This window comes from Coenobita brevimanus, chromosome 94 (assembly GCF_032717465.1).
Source record: "Coenobita brevimanus isolate Jiangsu-jjx chromosome 94, ASM3271746v2, whole genome shotgun sequence".
In the NCBI taxonomy this organism is placed as follows: Eukaryota; Metazoa; Arthropoda; class Malacostraca; order Decapoda; family Coenobitidae; genus Coenobita; species Coenobita brevimanus.
In genome coordinates, this window is record NC_137047.1 from 20,301,627 (window position 1) to 20,321,433 (window position 19,807).

A 19,807-nucleotide genomic window follows, 5' to 3' on the forward strand; every position below is an offset into this window, starting at 1 on the left:
CTGGAATGGATGAGAGACTTTTTGAGAGACAGACAAATGAGGACAGTAATAAAGGATAGGATGTCTGGATGGAGGGAAGTAACAAGTGGAGTCCCCCAAGGCTCGGTGTTGGCACCAGTAATGTTCCTGACTTACATAAATGATATGGTAGATAGAGTGAACAGTTATGCAAGTCTGTTTGCTGATGATGTAAAGATCTTGAGGAAGGTAGAGGTTGAGGAGGATTGTAAAATGCTGCAGGAGGATCTGGATAGGATACATGACTGGAGCCAGAAGTGGGAAATGAAATTTAATGTAAAGAAATGTAAAATATTGGAAATGGGTAAAAGTACCAGGAGGCCATCAATGAATTATTTGTTGGGTAATGAATTAATCACTAAAATGAGAGAAGGGAAAGACTTAGGAGTGCTGGTCCAAGATAGTTTGTCACCTGAAAAGCACATTAACAAGATAGTTGGAGAGACTTATAAACTCCTGACTAACATAAGAGTAGCATTTCATTATATGAATGAGGAGATGATGAAAAAATTGATAGTGGCCACGATCCGCCCCAGGTTAGAATATGCAGCGGTAGTGTGGTCCCCACACAAAGAGAAAGATATAAACAAGATCGAGAGAATACAAAGAACAGCAACCAAAATGATCCCCAGTCTGGCAGATCTGTCATACAGAGAGAGGCTGGAAAAGCTGGATTTGTCTTCCTTAGAGGAAAGGAGAAAGAGGGCAGACCTGATTGCAGTGTTCAGGACCATGGTGGGAGTAGATAAAATTGACCAAGAAGATCTGTTTTTATGGGATAAGAGAGCAACAAGAGGACACGGAATGAAATTGAAAAAGTCAAGCTGCTTGAAGGATATCAAGAAACATAACTTTCCTTACAGAAGTATAGATTTATGGAATAGCCTGGACAAAGAGATCATCCAGTCTAAAAACTTAAACGAGTTTAAAGCTAAATTTGATTTACTGAGAAACAGTGATGGGAACCCACAAGCATAGCATATTTCATGTGTATCTCAATTAGGTATATTGGGTAAATACATAAGTATTTGGAACGGCTTAGACAAAAAGGTGGTGCAGGAGAAAAACATTCATGTGTGTAAAAGTGAACTAGATAAATGTGGATATGGAGACAGAACAACACGAGCATTGCTCAATTCCTGTATAGTACAAATAGGTAAATACAAATAGGTAAATACATGCATGCATGGACAAATACATCTTATTTTAATTGTTACTAGGAGGAATGGGACTCAGGAGGCCGTGAAGATTCGTGGGGCACTATATTGTTAAATACACCAACGAATAATGTAATGACCCAATGGGTCAAAGAAAAGACAAGATTTAAAGGCAATGACACACCAGCAAGACTAGATTTACTGCTGACCAAGGAACCTGAAGTAATTGAATCTTTGAAATATCTGTGTCCTATAGGAAAAAGTGATCATGTGGTCACTGAGTTCCATATGATAAAAGGGAATGTGGTATCAAGAGATAAGCTTTATAGGCAGGGAAGATACAACTTTGGGAAAGCAATCTTTGCAGGACTGAGGATCATTTCTGAAAATGTGGACTGGAGAAAATTCAGAGAAACAAGAGAGATACGGAGGAAGTGGGATATCTTTCTAGACCTGTATATTTCAGGAGTGAAAAAATATACGAGCAGGGTGGAAAGGTTACAAGAGGATGGAAAAAGGGCAGAATATAAGAGTGAAGTGGAGGAATGATTGGGTAAATAAGGATTGGAGCAGATGGGGACGTGGAAGGTGTGTGCAAGATATTCACAGAAGAAATCTATGGGGAAAGCCTCAGGAATTGATGGAGTGTGGGGTGAAATGCTGAAGCATGAGGGAGAGATAGTAGTAGAATGGATGTGGATGATGTGCAGATTGGCCTGGGAGGAAGGTAGAGTCCCAGAGGATTGGAAGTCAGGTATAATTATTCCCCTGTACAGTACAAAGGAAAAGGGGAAAAAGAAGTATGAGGTAATCATAGGGGCATTTGTCTGCTTGGTGTAATAGTAAAAGTATATGGTAGGATACTTATTGACAGAGTTAGGGAAATAACAGAGGAATTAGTTGGAGAAGAACAGGGAGGCTTTAGGATGGGAAGAGGTTGTGTAGATCAGATGTTCATTCTTAGATCTTTAGTGGAAAAGTTTCTAGAGAAGGGAAAGAAGTTGTATATGGCCTTCATGGATTTGGAGAAAACATATGACAGGGTGGATAAACAAGGTATTAAGAATATATGGAGTAGATGGGAAGCTGCTGAGTGCCATGAAAAGTATGTATGAGGGTGCTAAGGCTGCAGTGCGTGTGGATAGTGAACTAAGTGAATTTTTCTATCTGAAGGTCGGATTGAAACAGGGATATGTCATGTTTCCATGGTTGTTCAATCTGTATATGGATGGGGTTATAAAAGACATAGAAAATAGGGTAGTGGATATTGGAGCAGCTCTAAAGAGAGAGGGTAGTGTTTGGAAACTCCCTGTACTGTTGTTTGCAGATGATACTGTGTTGTTAAGTGAAGATGAAGGGGAGCTGCAAGGCTTGGTGGATGAGTCTGGGAGAGTATGTAAGAAACAGCATCTGAAGGTGAAGGTAGGGAAGAGTAAAGTTATGGTCTTCAAGAGAGGTGAAGTCCGTCGTGGATTTCGGGTTTGAATTTCCCGCCCACGACAGCACATTTCTTTGGAAATAAATTCTTGTGTTATACATTTTGGGTAAGATATTATTAATCACTAGAGATAAATATGGTCATGGAAAAAAACAACACATTCAGTTATACATTCACCGATGATGAGTTCAATTTACTTCGCGCACAAAGTTGCTCGAAGCAGTCAGTTCTCTCCCTGCCAACAGACAGTTAACATATGTGTCTCGAACCTTCTCCACAATCAGCTTCAATCATCATTCTCCCACTTCAATATACCATTAACATCACAGCTAAGTACTCAGCATATTTATTAGACCTTAAAATATTTATACTGAGTACTGATCAAAAGGCCATTTCCACATATATAATGGTGAGTTGTTATTCTGCTTTATGTTAGTAATTATGACCTCCTACAGTGATGATAACTAACAAAAATTGGTGCCGTGACCAGGATCGATATATCTAGTGGTAATTAATTGGGGGTTATTGCGCGTGTAAGAGAGGGAATATTGTTTGTTGCGCTACCAGTGATCAACCATATGCTGCGTGGGGCACCCGAAAAGACTGCGCGAAGTTGGGGGGGGTGTCGGGGTAGGGTTTGAACCCTCCCCAGTAGATTATCTGTCCCCTTTACTGAAAGTAGCCGTCTTTGGGCATTCATGTGTCCAGAGATTCCCGCTAGGTCGTCCAGTGTAGTATCCAGATGATGGTCCAGCCATTGTCCCCAGGTTTGGTGTGCCTGGTGCCATGGTCAGCACAATAAGAAATAATAAAGAGTATCAGGACCTCATAACATACAGGCCAGACTTGACTATCCTGATCATCGGGGGGAGCGACTTATCCCGAGATACTGCCTTGATTCAGTTGGCCCTCAATATAGAAGCCTTGGCTAAGGAAATCGAAGACAAGACAGGGGGCCTCTGTTTCACTGTCGGCCTCGAGAAAAGGACAAACCCCTGAGGCATGACCTGTGAAGAGTATAACCGGGCCAGAAACGGAGTTAAATTGCGTCTGAAGAGAAATTTCCCCTTCGTAAAGGTTCGGTTTATCTTCATGGGGATGAATGAGTCTGACCTGGATGCACCATGCAGCAAAAGGGTTTTGGGTGGTCTTATGAATAGAGCATGTTACTTTCTTGGACAACAAGCTGCACGTGAGGGGGATTAGGGTTTGATCTACAGGACTGCCAAAGATAGTACCTTCACGAGAGCTTGTCAAAAATATTTGTCAAAATTGTAATTTAGAATTTCGGCCTAGTTTTATTTAATTTTATTATATTTGGATTTTGCCCGGGAAAGACTACATTTAACTTAAAATGTTGCATTTGCTGTCATCTTCTATCATGTAATTGGCCAATCATTAAAAATGGATAAAATAAAATCTTTAAGGAGGCTTACAGCAGCCAAAAACGGAGCTATCACTAAACTGACCACTAACTTGACAGAATTTATAGAACATGCAGCAACCGTTCATGACATCAAAGGTATTAAAGCGATGGTTGAGAAGATCCACGCTGAGATCGAGTCTTACAATCAGGAATTACATGAGGCGTCTAGAGCCAAAGGGGCATCCCCACCAATATACTGGTTTTGAGTTAGGTAGGGGAGACAACAGGCTTAACCCTCTTCTCAGTGACAGCACTGGTTGCCATATAAGATTCAGCCTTCTGGACAGTGGTAGAGGGGCTCAAAGGCACATGGGTTTGTCCATGCGCCGGGCGAACAAATCAGAGCAGGCAGGCATCTAAGCCACACAGCCCAAACCAATCAGCATTCTCACTCTCTGCCACTCCCCCAGAGCAGCCAATCAGCAAGCGTGTGGGCCGCCCGGTGTGCCAGTGAGGCTTCCCTCCCATGTTCACTGAGGTGTATAATTATTACGTATTGGATTTTTACCCCATTTATCGTGGATTATTGGTGACAAGATGAGCTGTTGTTATTGGGGTTGAAGGGGGGGTGACAAGATGAGTTCATCATATAGTTACAGTGAGGAGGTGGTGCCTATAACCTCTCGTAAGTGTCAGAAGTGTGTGGAGAAGTGGAAAAAGGTAGAAAGGAAGAGGAAAAGAGAGTGGTGAGGGGAGACAGCGGGAGGGGGCGTGGCACCGAGGAGGCAGAGTTGGATGTCGATCTCCTAGATGACGACCCCACCATTTAACCCCCCACTACCCCTTCTCAATTTACTTAAGCACTACACTACTTTTTTTTTAGTGTTATTATTTCAATCTATTATGGTAGAGGAAAAATAATAACTGCATTGATTTCAGTTTTAGTAGTCAAAAACGTGAAATTACAGTAATAATTATTCGTTTATTAATATTAAGTGAACTGGAATCTTCAGTTAATAAAGTTTTGTACATTAATACAATCGTTGATGTTTTTTCTGCTGTGTTTTTAAATCCCTACAATATGTTATTATGCCCACTTATAAATTGGGGGTTTGGTTTACTGCCTATTTTGTGGTTACGGTATTATTGTTTTGGTTTTTTGGCTTTACATGTAGAGCATAGGCGCTGATGATCATTTTGATGTATAAAAGGTTTGTTTATTGCCTTCTGGTTATGACGTTGCCATAAACACAACTTTAAAGCGTCATAACTCAAAAGTACATTTTGGCGCCGATGCCCCTTTGGTTCTAGACGCCTCATATGAATTATATCCTGATGAAGACCTAGAAGAAGAAGAGATCAGTGACATGGAGTATGTTAATAAGGTCAACAGACACCTGATTGAATTAGAAAGTGCCCTAGAATTACCCGCCAATTATATCCTGATGAAGACCTAGAAGGAGAAGTGGTCAGTGACATGGAGTATGTTAATAAAGTCAACAGACACCTGATCGAATTAGAAAGTGCTCTAGAATTACCCGCCAAGGACTCAGTAGTGCAAGAGAAAGCAGTGAGGCCGAAAGCAACGGGAATTAAATTGCCTTCTCTGAAAATGCCAATATTTGATGGTGATCCGATTCAGTGGCTGGGTTTTGGGGAGCTATTTGACTGTAGTGTGCACTCCCGAACAGATCTGACAGACATTCAGAAATTTAAATATCTTAAGGGACAATTACATGCTGAAGCGCTCTGAATTATAAGTGGATTCAGTTTGGTAGTAGCTAGTGATGAATCAGCAGTCACAGTTTTAAAGGATACTTACGGTCAAGAAGATCGCATTAAGGCTGCTTACACTGCAAAATTATGTAATTTACCTCCTCCAGTTCACGAAGTGAATGAACTGAAAGACTTTTCTGCATACTCTGAATCTGCGTTAGAATCACTACGTACAATGGGAGTGACTGTGAGTGAAATTTGTGCTGTTTTCTTGCATAATAAACTCCCTAGTACACTTTCAGAAGTGATCCAACGTGAACTTAAAGAGAAGTGGTTGGATGTGGATGATTACGTTCATGTGTTAAAGAAAGAATTGTGTAATACTGAAAGTAGACAGAATCCCTTGGAACATTTGGGTGTGACCACTACAGCAGCATATGCAGTGAAGCAAGTGAAACACGCTGAACCTAGGCAGAGGAATGGATGTAAACTGTGTTTTAAACCAGGACATTTTTGGGCTTAGTGTGCAAAGTATAAAACAAAGATGGCAAAAGTAAAAAGAGCAAAGCAATTGAAGCTATGTGTCAGGTGTTTGTCGGCAGATCATGGTAGTCAGGGTTGTACAAATCTCAAAGTAAGGCCATGCCAACATTGCCAGCAGAAACATTACAGCTATTTGTGTCTGACTTCTCGTTTTGAACCCCATGAACAAACAGTAACCCAAGAACCAACAGTGACAATGGCTGTGGCTTCGAGTCATAATGCAGTGTTGTTGCCAACGATTCAGATTCCATTGGTTACTCAAACGGGCCAGCAGAACAAGGTTAGGGCTTTATTAGATCAATGCTCACAATGTACCTTTGCTCTACGATCAAGTTTAGCGAACTTGAATGTAAACAAGATGAGAAAGGAACGTTACAACTGCAAGGATTTACTGGCTCTATGGGTAGTGATGAGTATGAGGTAGTGGAGTTGTTTTACCATCATCGTAGAAAAGTGTGCAAGTTGAGGGCGGTGGTTGTAGATGAACTACCTAACCATAAACCAGGGAAGGGGCTGCAACATAATGTGCAGGATCTGAAGGCTCAGGGCTACAAGTTAGCAGATCCAAGTGTCACTAGTGGGGATATGGCCACACTGCTGATTGGGGTGGACTTTTATTATCACTTTGTACACGCTGGCTATATAAGGGAAGGAGACATAATTTTGTTACCCACAATTTATGGTTATCCACTGAGTGGCACTTATCGGTCAGAAAAAGAAGGTACTCACATAGAGCTGGTAACTGTTCTGAAACTGGCAGTAGATCCAATAATGGAGTTAGCAAATACAGTACTGATGGCAGGAATACTACTCCTGAAATCAAGGATCTGACCGCTCTATGGGACTTAGATCACATAGGTATTAGTCCCAGTGAGCCCGATAAGAAGGGAGAGAAGGTATTAGGTAACTTCTATGAAACGGTGCAATATTCCAAAGAACAGGGACAATATGTCATGGAATTACCGTGGAAAGAAAACGCTGATAAGTAACCTGATAATTTTAAGTTAGCCTTGGGCAGATTAAGAGGTTTGCAGCATACATTCATGAAGGATCCTAACTATTGCAAATAGTATAGTAAAGTCATCCAGGATCAGTTAGAAAGAGAATTAATAGAAAAGGTAGAGGACAAGAGTCTGGCAGGCCATCCTGTACACTATCTAGCTCATCATGGTGTCACTAAAGACAGCTTAACAACACCAGTTAGAGTAGTGTCTGATTGTTCAGCTAGAGAGCATGAGAGGACATACAGTCTAAATGACTGCTTACATGCAGGCCCATCTTTGGTCAATGACCTAACACAGATATTGTTGTGCTTTCGGTGTCATCGTTTTGCCTGGGTGAGTGACATTGAGATGGCATTTCTTATGGTGGGGTTATATGAATAAGATAGGGATGCCATGCTGAACCTTTAAATCTAAATAGCCCTTATTGGATATATAGGTTCAAGGCAGTGTTGTCTGGAGCCACTTGTTCCCAATTCCACTTGAATGCCAATATACAAAAACATTTATCAGTGGTTCAGAAGGATAAGGCCTTGATTGATAAGTTAAAGAAAGGATTGTTTATTGACAATTCGCATGGAACTGAAGAAGATGAGGATGCTTTACATCAACTGTGTTGGGATGCCCTGAGTGTATCTTCAAGTGCCAATTTGCCCTTAAGAGAGTGGGTAACAAACAGTGTGAAACTGCGGAAGATACTCCACCTAAGGGGATTGGCTTCTGATGTTCAGGACAAGGTGAAGGTACTTGGCATTAACTGGCTACCTGACAAGGACATGTTGCAGGTGAAGGGACACCAAAGTAGACCCACAGTAGTGACAAAATGTGAGGTGTTGAGCATAACTGCAGATGTGTTTGACCCTCTGGGAGTATTATTGACGGTGATCATCCGTGCAAGAAAATTTGTACAAGATCTATGGCATACTGAATGTGGGTGGGATCTTCCTATACCAGAAGATATGGAGGCTGAATGGTAGGGGATATATAAGGATATGATTAACAGTACCAATATTGTATTTCCCCGCCAGATCACTGATAGTAAAAAGGTCCTGCTGTGTCTATTTAGTGACGCAAGCACCATGGCTTATGGTGTAGCAGTCTACTTAGTCAGCGAGGGAAGTACTAGATTAGCTATGGCAAAGGCCAAAGTAGCACCCATTAAACCCCTCACTATACAAAAATTTGAACTGACTGCTGTCATGCTAGCAGCTCGTCTCGCCAAGTATATTTATGAGGCCTATGCGGATGAGTTAAGCATAAAGAACATATACTTCTGGATGGATAGCCAGATAATCCTATACTGGTTGTCTAGTAAAAAACTGTTGCCTGTATATGTTCAGAACACAACTGATGAAATACATTAGTCCCTGATGCTGAATTTTGTTATGTGTCTACAAAGGACAACTCCAGTGATATGGTTTCCAGAGGAACTTCACATGCATCCTTGAAAGGTTCCTCTTTGTGGTGGGGAGGGCCCAAATGGCTACCTCACCAAAATATGTGGCCGGAAAATGGTCCATTTGAGGAAGTTGGGGATGCCACAGTGGGTTGTCTTCTTGAAGAGACCCTGTCATTGCCAGTATCGATAACCCCTTCCTGCCATATTAGATTGGGACCGATATGGTTCTTATGTGAAGACAAGGCATGTGATGGCATGGGTATTGAGATTTATCAAGACAATGAAAGAGAGGAGATAAAGAACACATGAGGCAATGCTGGCTTATATGACAGTACCGGAATGAAGGACAGCAGAATCAGTAACGATTAAGTTGGCTCAAATGGAAGAGTACCCTGAGGATTACCATTATTTGTCCACTAGAAAGGGCACCCCATGTAATGATGTGAGGCAGTTAGGCCTCTATATGGAAGGTGGGCTATTGCATTGTAAAGGTAGATTACAGTTGCTGGACTTAAAGGATGAAGCAAAAGTACCCTATCCAAATACCTAGTAAACATAGGTTAGCGGCTCTCCTTTCTGAGTACTGTCACAAGATGTATAGCCATAATGGAATAAGTTATGTTGTCAGTTACGTATGACAAAGATTTTGGATTCCTCGGATCAGACAAGTTGTAAAGAAGATTTTAAGAAAATGTATAACTTGTAAAAGGTTACAAGGTGCCCCATATAGTGCTGTACAGGCTCCGCCGTTACCGTACCTTAGGGTTCAGGAAGTGAATCCATTTCATGTAACAGGAGTAGACTACACAGGTGCTCTACCCATTAAAGAAAAGGGTATCATAGGAAAATTATATGTAGTCTTGTTTACCTGTGCAGTTACTAGGGCAAGTCACATTCAGACGGTGTCGAACCTCTCTTGTCAGTCCTTCATTCATACCTTCCATCGGTTCTGTAGCAGGAGAGGCTTCCCTGAACTCATAATCAGTGCCACTACAATCATAAGTGGAGCCAGTGTGCTGAGGGAGTTAAAAAACGATCCGAGGTTACAGAATCAACTGGTAACAGTAAACCTTGAGTGGCGGTTTATACTGCCCAGGGTGCCATGGTTCGGTGCCATCTGGGAATGAGTGATAGGCATCCTAAAGGCTGGCCTGAGAATGGTATTGGGTCAAGCTTTAGTAACCCGTGAAGAGTTGGATACTGTATTATTGGAACTCAAGGTCACAGTCAATGACCGTCCACCTGGATATACATACGGTGACCTTGATGATCCACTCCCTATTACTCTTCCCAACTTGTTAATGAGAGGCGTCTTAGATAGCTCCCGAAACAGAAAGTCGTGGATGACGATCTCATGGACGTCGCCTGGCAGACTAATTCGGGAATAAACCGACGTCTCCTATACATGACAAAGATCTCAAGAGATCTGTGGAGGTGATGGACCATTGACTACCTAGTATCGCTCAGGGAGCAACACTGTCAATTGATATCCAAGAAAGGGAAGGCGGTGCCTCAAGTTGGGGACGTCGTGATGATACACAACGATGGGTCTCGACTTCTCTCGCGACTAGGTCGGGTCACCAAATTGTTATGTGGTCCTGATCAAGAATGTAGGGTAGTGCAGCTAAAGACAAGCGCCGGTTTGACTACTAGACCGATGGTTGAGCTGTACCCACCGGAGATTGATTTAGAAGTGAAAGAAGATGACAGCCAAACCAGCGCTACCCAACACCCCCCTACACTCGTAAATACCCGATATGATGCCCCTATGAGGACATCAAGTCGGACAGCCCTTAGGTCCTCCCAACTGTGGCGTGCTCTGATTGGGATGGGACAGTTGTAAATATTGTACATGTTTGGGTGGGGGAGTATTGTATGTCATGGATTTCTGGTTTGAATTTCCCACCCACAACAGTACATATCTTTGTAAATAAATTCTTGTGTTATATACTGTATTTTGGGTAAGATATTATTTATCACTAGAGATAAATATGGTCATGGAAAAAAAAAAAAAAAAAAAAAAAAACATTTAGTTATACATTCATTGATGATGAGTTTAATTTACTCCGTACAGGAAGTTGCTCGAAGCAGTCAGTTCTCTCCCTGCTAATAGACAGTTAACACAAGTGTCTCGAACCTTCTCCGCAATCAGCTTCAATCATCATTCTGCTGCTTCAATATACCATCAACATCACAGCTAAGTCTATCTATCTATCTATTGCCAGACGTCTCAATCCCGTTTGGGGTGGCCACAAACAAATCAAACAAATCGCCTCCAAGTCGCCCTGTCCCCCGCCATTTCACTGCCCTGCTCCCAACTCACACCCCCCTCTCTCATATACCTCTCCACCCCATCCCTCCATCTCATCCTCTTCCTCCTCCTCCCTCTTCCCCCCTCCACCTCACTCACATACACTCTCTTCGTCAGTCTTTCACCCTCCATCCTCTCCACATGGCCAAACCACCTCAGTGTGTTCCTCATAACGCTTCCTATCACATCCACATCAACACCACAACGCTCCTTTATATCCTCATTCGTCAGCCTGTCTCCCCACATGACTCCACAGGCTCCTCTTAAATAACTCATTTCCACTGCTCTCACTCTTGACTTGTGTCCTTCCAACAATGTCCAAGCTTCACTTCCGTACGTTAGAGTTGGTATCACAATATTGTCATGTAGTAACTTTTTCACTTCCATGCTCACTTCCCTGTTTCTTATCACTGCTTTCAAAGAACCAGCAACCTTTCTTCCCTGCCGTACCCTTTTTAGCACTTCACCCTCCAAACCTCCATCCTTACTCATCACACTACCCAAGTACTTAAACGTACTCACATTTTCCAATTCCTCACCATCCAACCTCGCTGTACATTCACTAACTTCACCTCTCTCAAAGACCATCACTTTACTCTTCCCTACATTCACCTTAGATTCCGTTTCTTACACACTCTCTCGAACTCATCCACCAAGCCTTGCAGCTCCCCTTCTTCACTCAACAACACAGTATCATCTGCAAACAACAGTACAGGGAGTTTCCAAACACTATCCTCTCTCACCAGGGCCACTCCAACATCCACTACCCTACCATGTACCTCTTTTATAACCCCATCCATGTACAGATTGAACAACCATGGAGACATGACACATCCCTGTTTCAAACCAACTTTCAAAGAGAAAAATTCACTTAGTTCACCATCCACACGCACTGCAGCCTTCGCACCATCATACATACTCTTCACAGCATTCAACAACTTCCCATCTACTCCATATATTCTTAACACTTTCCACAATCCTTGTCTATCCACCCTGTCATATGCTTTCTCCAAATCCATGAAAGCCGCATACAACTTCTTTCCCTTCTCTAGAAACTTTTCCACTAAAGATCTAAGAATGAATATCTGATCTACACAACCTCTTCCATTCCTAAAGCCTCCCTGTTCTTCTCCAACTAATTTCTCTGTTCTTTCTCTAACTCTGTCAATAAGTATCCTACCATACACTTTTCCTACTATACTAAGAAGGCAAATGCCCCTATGATTACCACACACTTCTTTTTCCCCTTTTCCTTTGTACAAGGGAATAATTATACCTGACTTCCAATCCTCCGGGACTCTACCTTTCTCCCAGGCCAATCTGCACATCTTCCACATCCATTCTACTACTATCTCTCCCCCATGCTTCAGCATTTCACCACACACTCCATCAATTCCTGAGGCTTTCCCTGATTTACTTTCTTCATTGCTTCCACAACTTTTATCCTACTGATTTCTTCCTGTCTTCTCACCTCCCTCCTTCTCCCAGCTATTCCCCAGCCACTTATACTCGCATTACTTCCATCCTCTATGTTCAACAATTCCTTAAAGTGTTCTCTCCATCTGCTCACTTTTGCTCCCTTCTCCACTAGTAATCTACCATTTTTATCTTTCACTCCCCATCTAACTTCACTTCCACCCTGTCTTACTCTTTTCACCTCTCTCCAGAACATTTTCTTACAGTCCCTCCACTTTACACTCAAATTCCTTCCAAATTCCTCATCCACTCTCTTCTTAATCTCTCTTACTAATCTTTTCACCTCTCTCTTTCTTTCTACACATAACTCTCTCTTCCGCCTCTCAACTTCTTCCACGCCCCTATTTCTCATCCATTCATTGTATGCTTTCTTCTTTTGTGCCACAGCCTGTTTCACCTCTTCAGTCCACCACGCTGTTCCTTGCACCCCCCTCCGTCTTCTCTTCCTTCCACACATCACATCACATGCTGCACATATTTCTTCTGTAAATATCTTACACACACCTTCCACGTCTCCCATCTGCTCCAATTCATATTTGCCCAATTGTTCCTCCACTTCTCTCTTATACTCTGCCTTTTTCTCATCCTCTTGTAACCTTTCCACTCTCCTTGCAACTACTCCTTCCTCTCGTCTTTCCCTTATTTTATTCCTCCATCTTACTTGCATTCTAATTCTGGCCACCACCAAGTAGTGGTCAGAAAGTCCACTCCCCCAACCTCTATACACTCTTGTATCCTTTACACATCTTCGCATCCTTTCATCCACACACACATAATCAATCATTGCCTTCTTTTCATTCAGTTCGCCACCCACCCTTCTCATCACTCGCCATGTATACCTGTGGATCATTTTATGCTTGAAGAGGGTATTGGCTATCACCAACCCCCTCCCAGCACAAATGTCCACTAACGCACTCCCATTCTCATCTACCTCAGCAGGCACACCCCACTCACCAACTATTCCATCCACCTTCACATTCCCAACTTTACCATTCATATCACCAATCAAAAACACTCTCTCATTCCTTCCAAACTTTTCCATGCACACTTCTACATTTGTCCAGAACTCTTCTCTCACTCTTCTAGCATGATCTTGCGTTGGTGCATACACACACACAATCGCCCACATTTGTATTCCAACTTTCAACTTTACCCACACAATCCTTGACCCAACTGATCCATACTGTCTTATGCTTCTCTACCATCTTTTACGCACAACTATACATGCTCCTTCCTATGCCCTCTCATTCTCACCTACTCCTGCACATATACCCCATCCATACTCCCATTCTCTCACACTTTCTCCTCCCCATTTTGTTTCAGTTATTCCACATACATCCACTTTCGCACCCTCAAGCACCTGGACAATCTCTCTCTCTTTCACCTAATCATTCGCTCCCATTACATTCCAAGTTCCAATTACCATGTCCTTTGTCCGGTCCTTGGTCGTCATCGTTTGTTCAGTCCTTGTCCGAGGCTTATTGTTTGTTTTTTTTAGTTAGTTGTTTTCCGGGGAGGGGCACTAACCCTCCGCCAACCCTTTTAGTCGCCGATAATATTTATTAGGCCTTAAAATATTTATACTGAGTACTGATCAAAATGCCATTTCCATGAGTTGTTATTCCGCTTTATGGTAGTTAGTAATTAAGACCTCTTACAGTGACAATAACTAACGAAGTTAGTGAATGTACAGGAGGAAATGGAAAATGTGAGTGAGTTTAAGTATAGTAGGTATGCATAGTACACGAGCTCTCAGTAAGCGAATCTTATTGTATGCAAGGACCTATTTTTTATCTATTTTTAGTGTATTTTTTAATAGTACGCAAATTAAACTCATAACAGGCGAGGCAGCAGTGAAGAGTGGCCCAAATCCAGGGCTGAGAGCAAGAGACTGCAGCAGAACAACCAGCACCAGCAGTGATGGAGAGTAGAGACTTGTCGATGATGGAGATCAGCCGGGTACTGTGTGCCCTAGATAAATTCAAGGAAGAATTCAAAGACATCGAACATCGTCAGTTGCGAGTGGAGGAAGTGATGACTTCACTGGACAGAACCTTCCGCTACTACACAGACAGGCACAACCAGGAGGTTAACAGAAGGAAGCAAAGTCTCATCAACCGTTACCTGCGGCCTCAAGAAAATGAGGAATCACTCCCTTCAGCATTAGAAGAGCCATTTCCTGGGGAGAATCAACAGGATGATGCGATGTCTGAGGTGTCAGAAATAGACTTTGAAGGGTTTATGAACAAAGTGAATGCATTAGCTAGTGAAAGTGTCGAAAAGTGCTGGTGATGAGAGTGATGAGGAAGGTGGTGTGTCAGGTGGTGTGGTGAGCGGTGAAGAGGTGCACGTTAGGTGCCTCACCCTGCCTCGGATCCCCTTCTTCTGTCCATCAAGCCTGTTGTCCTCTTGGGTTAAGGTTAGCAGCCATATTCATGCTGGTGTAGTTAGGCCATATCCTTGTTGCTTTAGTAAAGCCATAATCTTGTTGGTTTACTTTATCTTAGGTAATATGTCCTAGATAGTTTCCATGTACAGTACAATACTTAGGTCTGAAAGGAGTCTCAAGGGTTACCGATAAAGGGGGGTGTCACCAATATGTAATTTTTTCCATAAGTTTATGTATTCACAGTACAAGAATTCCTAGTAAGCGACCTCCTCTGCCGCCCATAAACTCGAGTAGTGTCTACCTACTGTACTTGGGTAGTGTGATGAGTAAGGATGGAAGTTTAGAGGGTGAAGTGCTTGAAAGGGTACAACAAGGAAGAAAGGTTGCTGGTTACTTGAAAACAGCGATAAGAAACAGGGAAGTGAACATGGAAGTGGAAAAGTTATTACATGACAGTATAGTGATACCAACTCTAACGTATAAGAGTGAAGCTTGGACCTTGTTGGAGGGACAGACGTCAAGAGTGAGAACTGTGGAAATAAGATATTTGAGAGGAGCATGTGGAGTCACATGAAGAGAAAAGATTGACAAATGAGGAAGTGACGGATCGTTGTGGTGTGGATGTGGATGTGATAGGAAGCATTAGGGGAAACACATTGAGGTGGTTTGGTCATGTGGAGAGGACAGAGAGGGAGAAACTAACAAGGACAGTATAGGCCTATGTGAGTGAGGTGGAAGGGGGGAGAGGGGGGGGAGGCCTAGGAGGAGATGAAGGGATGGAGTGGAGAAGTATATGAAAGAGGGGGTGTGAGCTGGAAGCAGGGCAGTGAAATGGCGGAGGACAGGGCGACATGGAGATGATTTGTTTGTGGCCACCCCTTATGGGAATGAGGCATCTGGCAATAGATAGATAGATAGAAAAATATGTGCCAAGAGTAGGTGGAAAAGAAAACAGGAAAAGAGATTGGTCTAACAGAAGAAGAAGTATGATAGCAAAAAAAGAGAGAGACATGGCATGGAACAACTGAAGAAAGAGAGGTAATAATAGAACAAAGGAAGAAATAGAAGAACTAGAAATGAATATACAAGAATACATAGAGAGGAAGAAAGGAAGTTTGAAAAAGGTATAATTGACAAATGTAAGGAAGAACCCAAATTGTTTTATAGATTTGTTAATGGCAAATTGAAACAAATGGAAGGAATCCAATGGTAGAAGGAGAGGCCTTTAGAGATTGGGGCAATGCAAGCTGAAATAATGAACAAATGTTTCCAATTGGTCTTCACCAAGGACAAGGATTTTGTGGAGACCAGAAATGTATTGATAAAAGATATAAAAGTGGAAGTACGGGAAGTGTATAAATTACTGGAAACTCAAGATGTAAGAAGAGTCCCAGGACCGGATGGAATCTCTACTTGGGGACTGAAAGAATGCAGAGAACAACTAGCACATAAGATTCACGGTTTAATGATGTGTTTTCTGGAAGAAGAGAAAGTGCCTTGGGAATAGAAGAGGGCTGATGTGGTACCAATTTATATGGAAGGAAACAAGGAAGAACCCCTGAATTACAGACCAGTTTCCCCGACCAGCATAGGCGCAACACTGTATGAGAGAATCCTGAAAAACAGATGGATAAAATATCTGGAGATGAACATTTTGGCCGAAAGTCAGTTTGGATTCAGAAGTGGAAGGTCGTGTGTTTCCAACTTGTTGAGCTTTTACTCAAGAGTGATTGACGTGCTACAGAAGAGAGACAGCTGGGTGGATTGTGTGTATTTAGATTTGGAGAAAGCCTTCACAAGGTATCCCACAAGCGAATAATGTGGAAATTGGAGCACAAAGGAGGACTGAAGGAAAACCTCCTGGAGTGGATGACAGACTTCTTGAGAGACAGACAATGAGGACAGTAATAAAGGAGAGGATGTCTGGATGGAGGGAAGTAACATGTGGAATCCCACAGGGCTTGGTGTTAGTGCCAGTAATGTTCCTGACTTACATAAATGATATAGTAGATGGAATGAACAGTTATGAACGTTTGTTTGCTGATGATGCAAAGATCATGAGGAGAGCAGAAGTTGAAGAAAACTACAAAATGCTGCAGGAACACCTGGACAGTATTCATGACTGGAGCCCAATGTGGGAAATGAAATTCAATGCAAAGAAATGTAAAATATTGGAAATGGGTAAGAGTACCAACAGGCCATCACTGAATTATATGATGGATAATGAATCAATCATGAAAGTGAGAAGAGAAAGATTTGGGAGTGCTGGTCCAGGATAGTTTGTCACCGGAAAAACACATTAAGATAGTTTGAGATACGTACAATCTCTTGACTAATGTAAGAGTGGCACTTCATTACATGGATGAGGAGGTGATGAAAAAATTGATAGTGGCCATGATCTGCCCCAGGTTGGAATATGCAGCAGGAGTGTGGTCCCCACACAAAATGACATAAACAAGGTCGAGAGAATACAAAGAACAGCAATCAAGATGATCCCTAGCCTGGCAGATGTCATACAGAGAGTGGCTGGAAAAGCTGGATCTGCCTTCCCTAGAAGAAAGAAGAGAGAGGGGCAACATGACTGCAGTGTTCAGGGCCATGATGGGGGTAGACAAAACAGATAGAAAAGATCTGTTTGTATGGGATGGGAGAATAACAAGAGGACAGGGAATGAAACTGAAAAAACTAAGTTGCTCGAAGGATATCAAGAAATATGGTTTTCCAAAAACATGCACAGACCTGAGGAATACCCTGGACAAAGTGATCGTCCAGTCTAAAAACTAAAATGAGTTTAAAGCAATACATGACTTATTGAGAAAAAGAGACAGGATCCCATGAGCATAGCTAATTTCCTGTATATCACAACTAGGTAAATACATACACATATGAGGCATCCCATGGAAGAAGGGCCAGCTAACCAGAAATAAGGTTTGGAGAAAAATGGATTTAAAGATTTGAAAGTTTACATTTTTGTAATGGCTTCTCCAATTTTCTTTGCTAACTCACTAAAAAATTGGTGATTAATAGACTCTCATATTATAACTGGTAAACATACTTGGAATCATGGTAATACCCTGCAATTATTTATACTGAGATAAATGGGGGGGGGGGTATGTGGGTGGTGGTGCTGATTTTTGTATGTTGTGATGCTAAAACCCATCCCATTTAAATGGTTATGAAATGATGTGACTATTGATTCAGTATATAATACTTGAGGTCTCCCTCCCAAAAGTCCCTAAATCTCAATAAAAAAGTAACTAAAAAATGCCATTTGGGAGGCATCATTATAGCTGTTATATATGTAAATCAGGTGATAAAACTGACAGATATTATGCATCAGATGCCGGACTCATAGGTCAAGAAGTGCCACACTGGCTAGGAGGCATCTGCTCATTGGTCCTTCCTCCTCCCTCATGGGAGCACTGCCCTTTGGGCTAACTAAATGCAACAAGATAAACTGTTGAGGGTCCAGACTATGGATTCTTGACTGTGCTAATAGGATCAATATTCATTTCTTTGGGGTAAAAACAAATGATCTAGGCCAGGGGAGGAAGTTGGAACTTGCAGGCCCATTTGCCATTTTTGGCTGGTTGTCCCTTCTTCCACACAATGCCTAATATACAATAAAAAGTTTCTTCGGATTTCACTAACCTCTTTTTGTAGTGATTTGTTCTCCCTGTCAAGGCGGTCATTGGTGCCCTCTAGGTCAGTCAGATCACGTTCCAGTTCATTCAGCTTTTTGGTGGACATCTTCAATGTCTCTACAGTCCTTTGAAGCTGTAGGAAGATGAGTTGTGAATTCAGTGTATACACACTCAAGGGAGGTACTTACTGATTTCAGGATACAGTATTGTACTGTGCTGTTAAATAAATCACCATCATCATCATCATCATCTTAAACCCTTATAGGCTAACTCAGCAAAGTGAGTTATAAAAAAAAGAAAGAAAAAAAAAAAAAAAGTGTACATGAACTATTAGGAGAAATTACTTAGTGAAATGGACCACAGATCAATTCACTCATCATAAACATTTTTAAAAACTATCAACTTTGCCCATTGGGCAAATGCTGTCCACACCACGTTCTTCATTCATTAACCCTTTCACTTCATTTTTTTTTGGGGGGAGGGGGGGTTGATGTCCCAAACACGGGGGTTTAGAGATATATAAAGATAATTGTTTTGACAAAATATTCCACACCAAAAAATAGACCATAATTTCCTGATAAAGTTATGTCTAACATGATGCAAAAAAATTAATAATTACCTGTGTGGTGAGCTGTCAAAACCTGTGGTGTTGATGCTCCTCCACTGCCAAATGTATGCCGTTGGGTATAATGATGAAGTCAAAGCTGTTTTTTTTTTTTTTTTTTTTTTTTTTTTTTTTTTAGTCTGACAACATAATCTGAGTCATCAGACATTGTTTCCATCAGATCCAAGTAAGCTGCCATGGCAGCAAAGCATCTCGTACTCCATGCCTCGACATACTTCTCGTACAAGACGAAAATAATAGACAATAAAACAGTGTTCCTGTGATGGCAACGCCTCAGTTTTGCCACCTCCTGATACTGAACCACTATTGGGTCCCCATTACTGGAGCGTATATATAAAAAGTCCAGAACACGTACATAAGCCACCCAATGGTTACAGACATTTCCTTGGTGGCAGGTTGATGTGTCACCTGATGTGAAAGGATTAAGTAGTTCTTGCAGTGCCTGTGGGGTTCTATAGCATACCCAGGACTTTTAAATAGGTGAGTCATCTGCAGTAACTGCAGGATTTTCTTGCAAGTGTGGTAAGCCTGCATAAACACTGCAAGAACGTCTTGTGGTCCAACCTAGGTCAGAGGAGACTGATGTAGGAAATGTGGCACCTGAGTGTGATCAATTTGGCTATTTGTGGGATATAATTAGCATGATGTCAAATATAGCTGAAAGAAGATAGAAAACTATTCTTTCTACTGAAATGAAAGGACTTTCTCTACATAAGAATGGAAA

The 19,807-nt window shown here is 41.9% G+C and overlaps 1 protein-coding gene across 1 annotated transcript in view; it reads right to left on the reverse strand.

Moving 5' to 3' along the window:
- Nucleotides 1–19,807, reverse strand: part of Girdin (protein girdin) — an 818,609-nt gene that overhangs the window by 233,479 nt on the left and 565,323 nt on the right. The window contains exon 16 of the mRNA XM_080282575.1: nucleotides 18,466–18,591. Coding sequence (XP_080138701.1) covers nucleotides 18,466–18,591 — 126 coding nt within the window. The remainder of the gene's footprint in view (nucleotides 1–18,465; nucleotides 18,592–19,807) is intronic.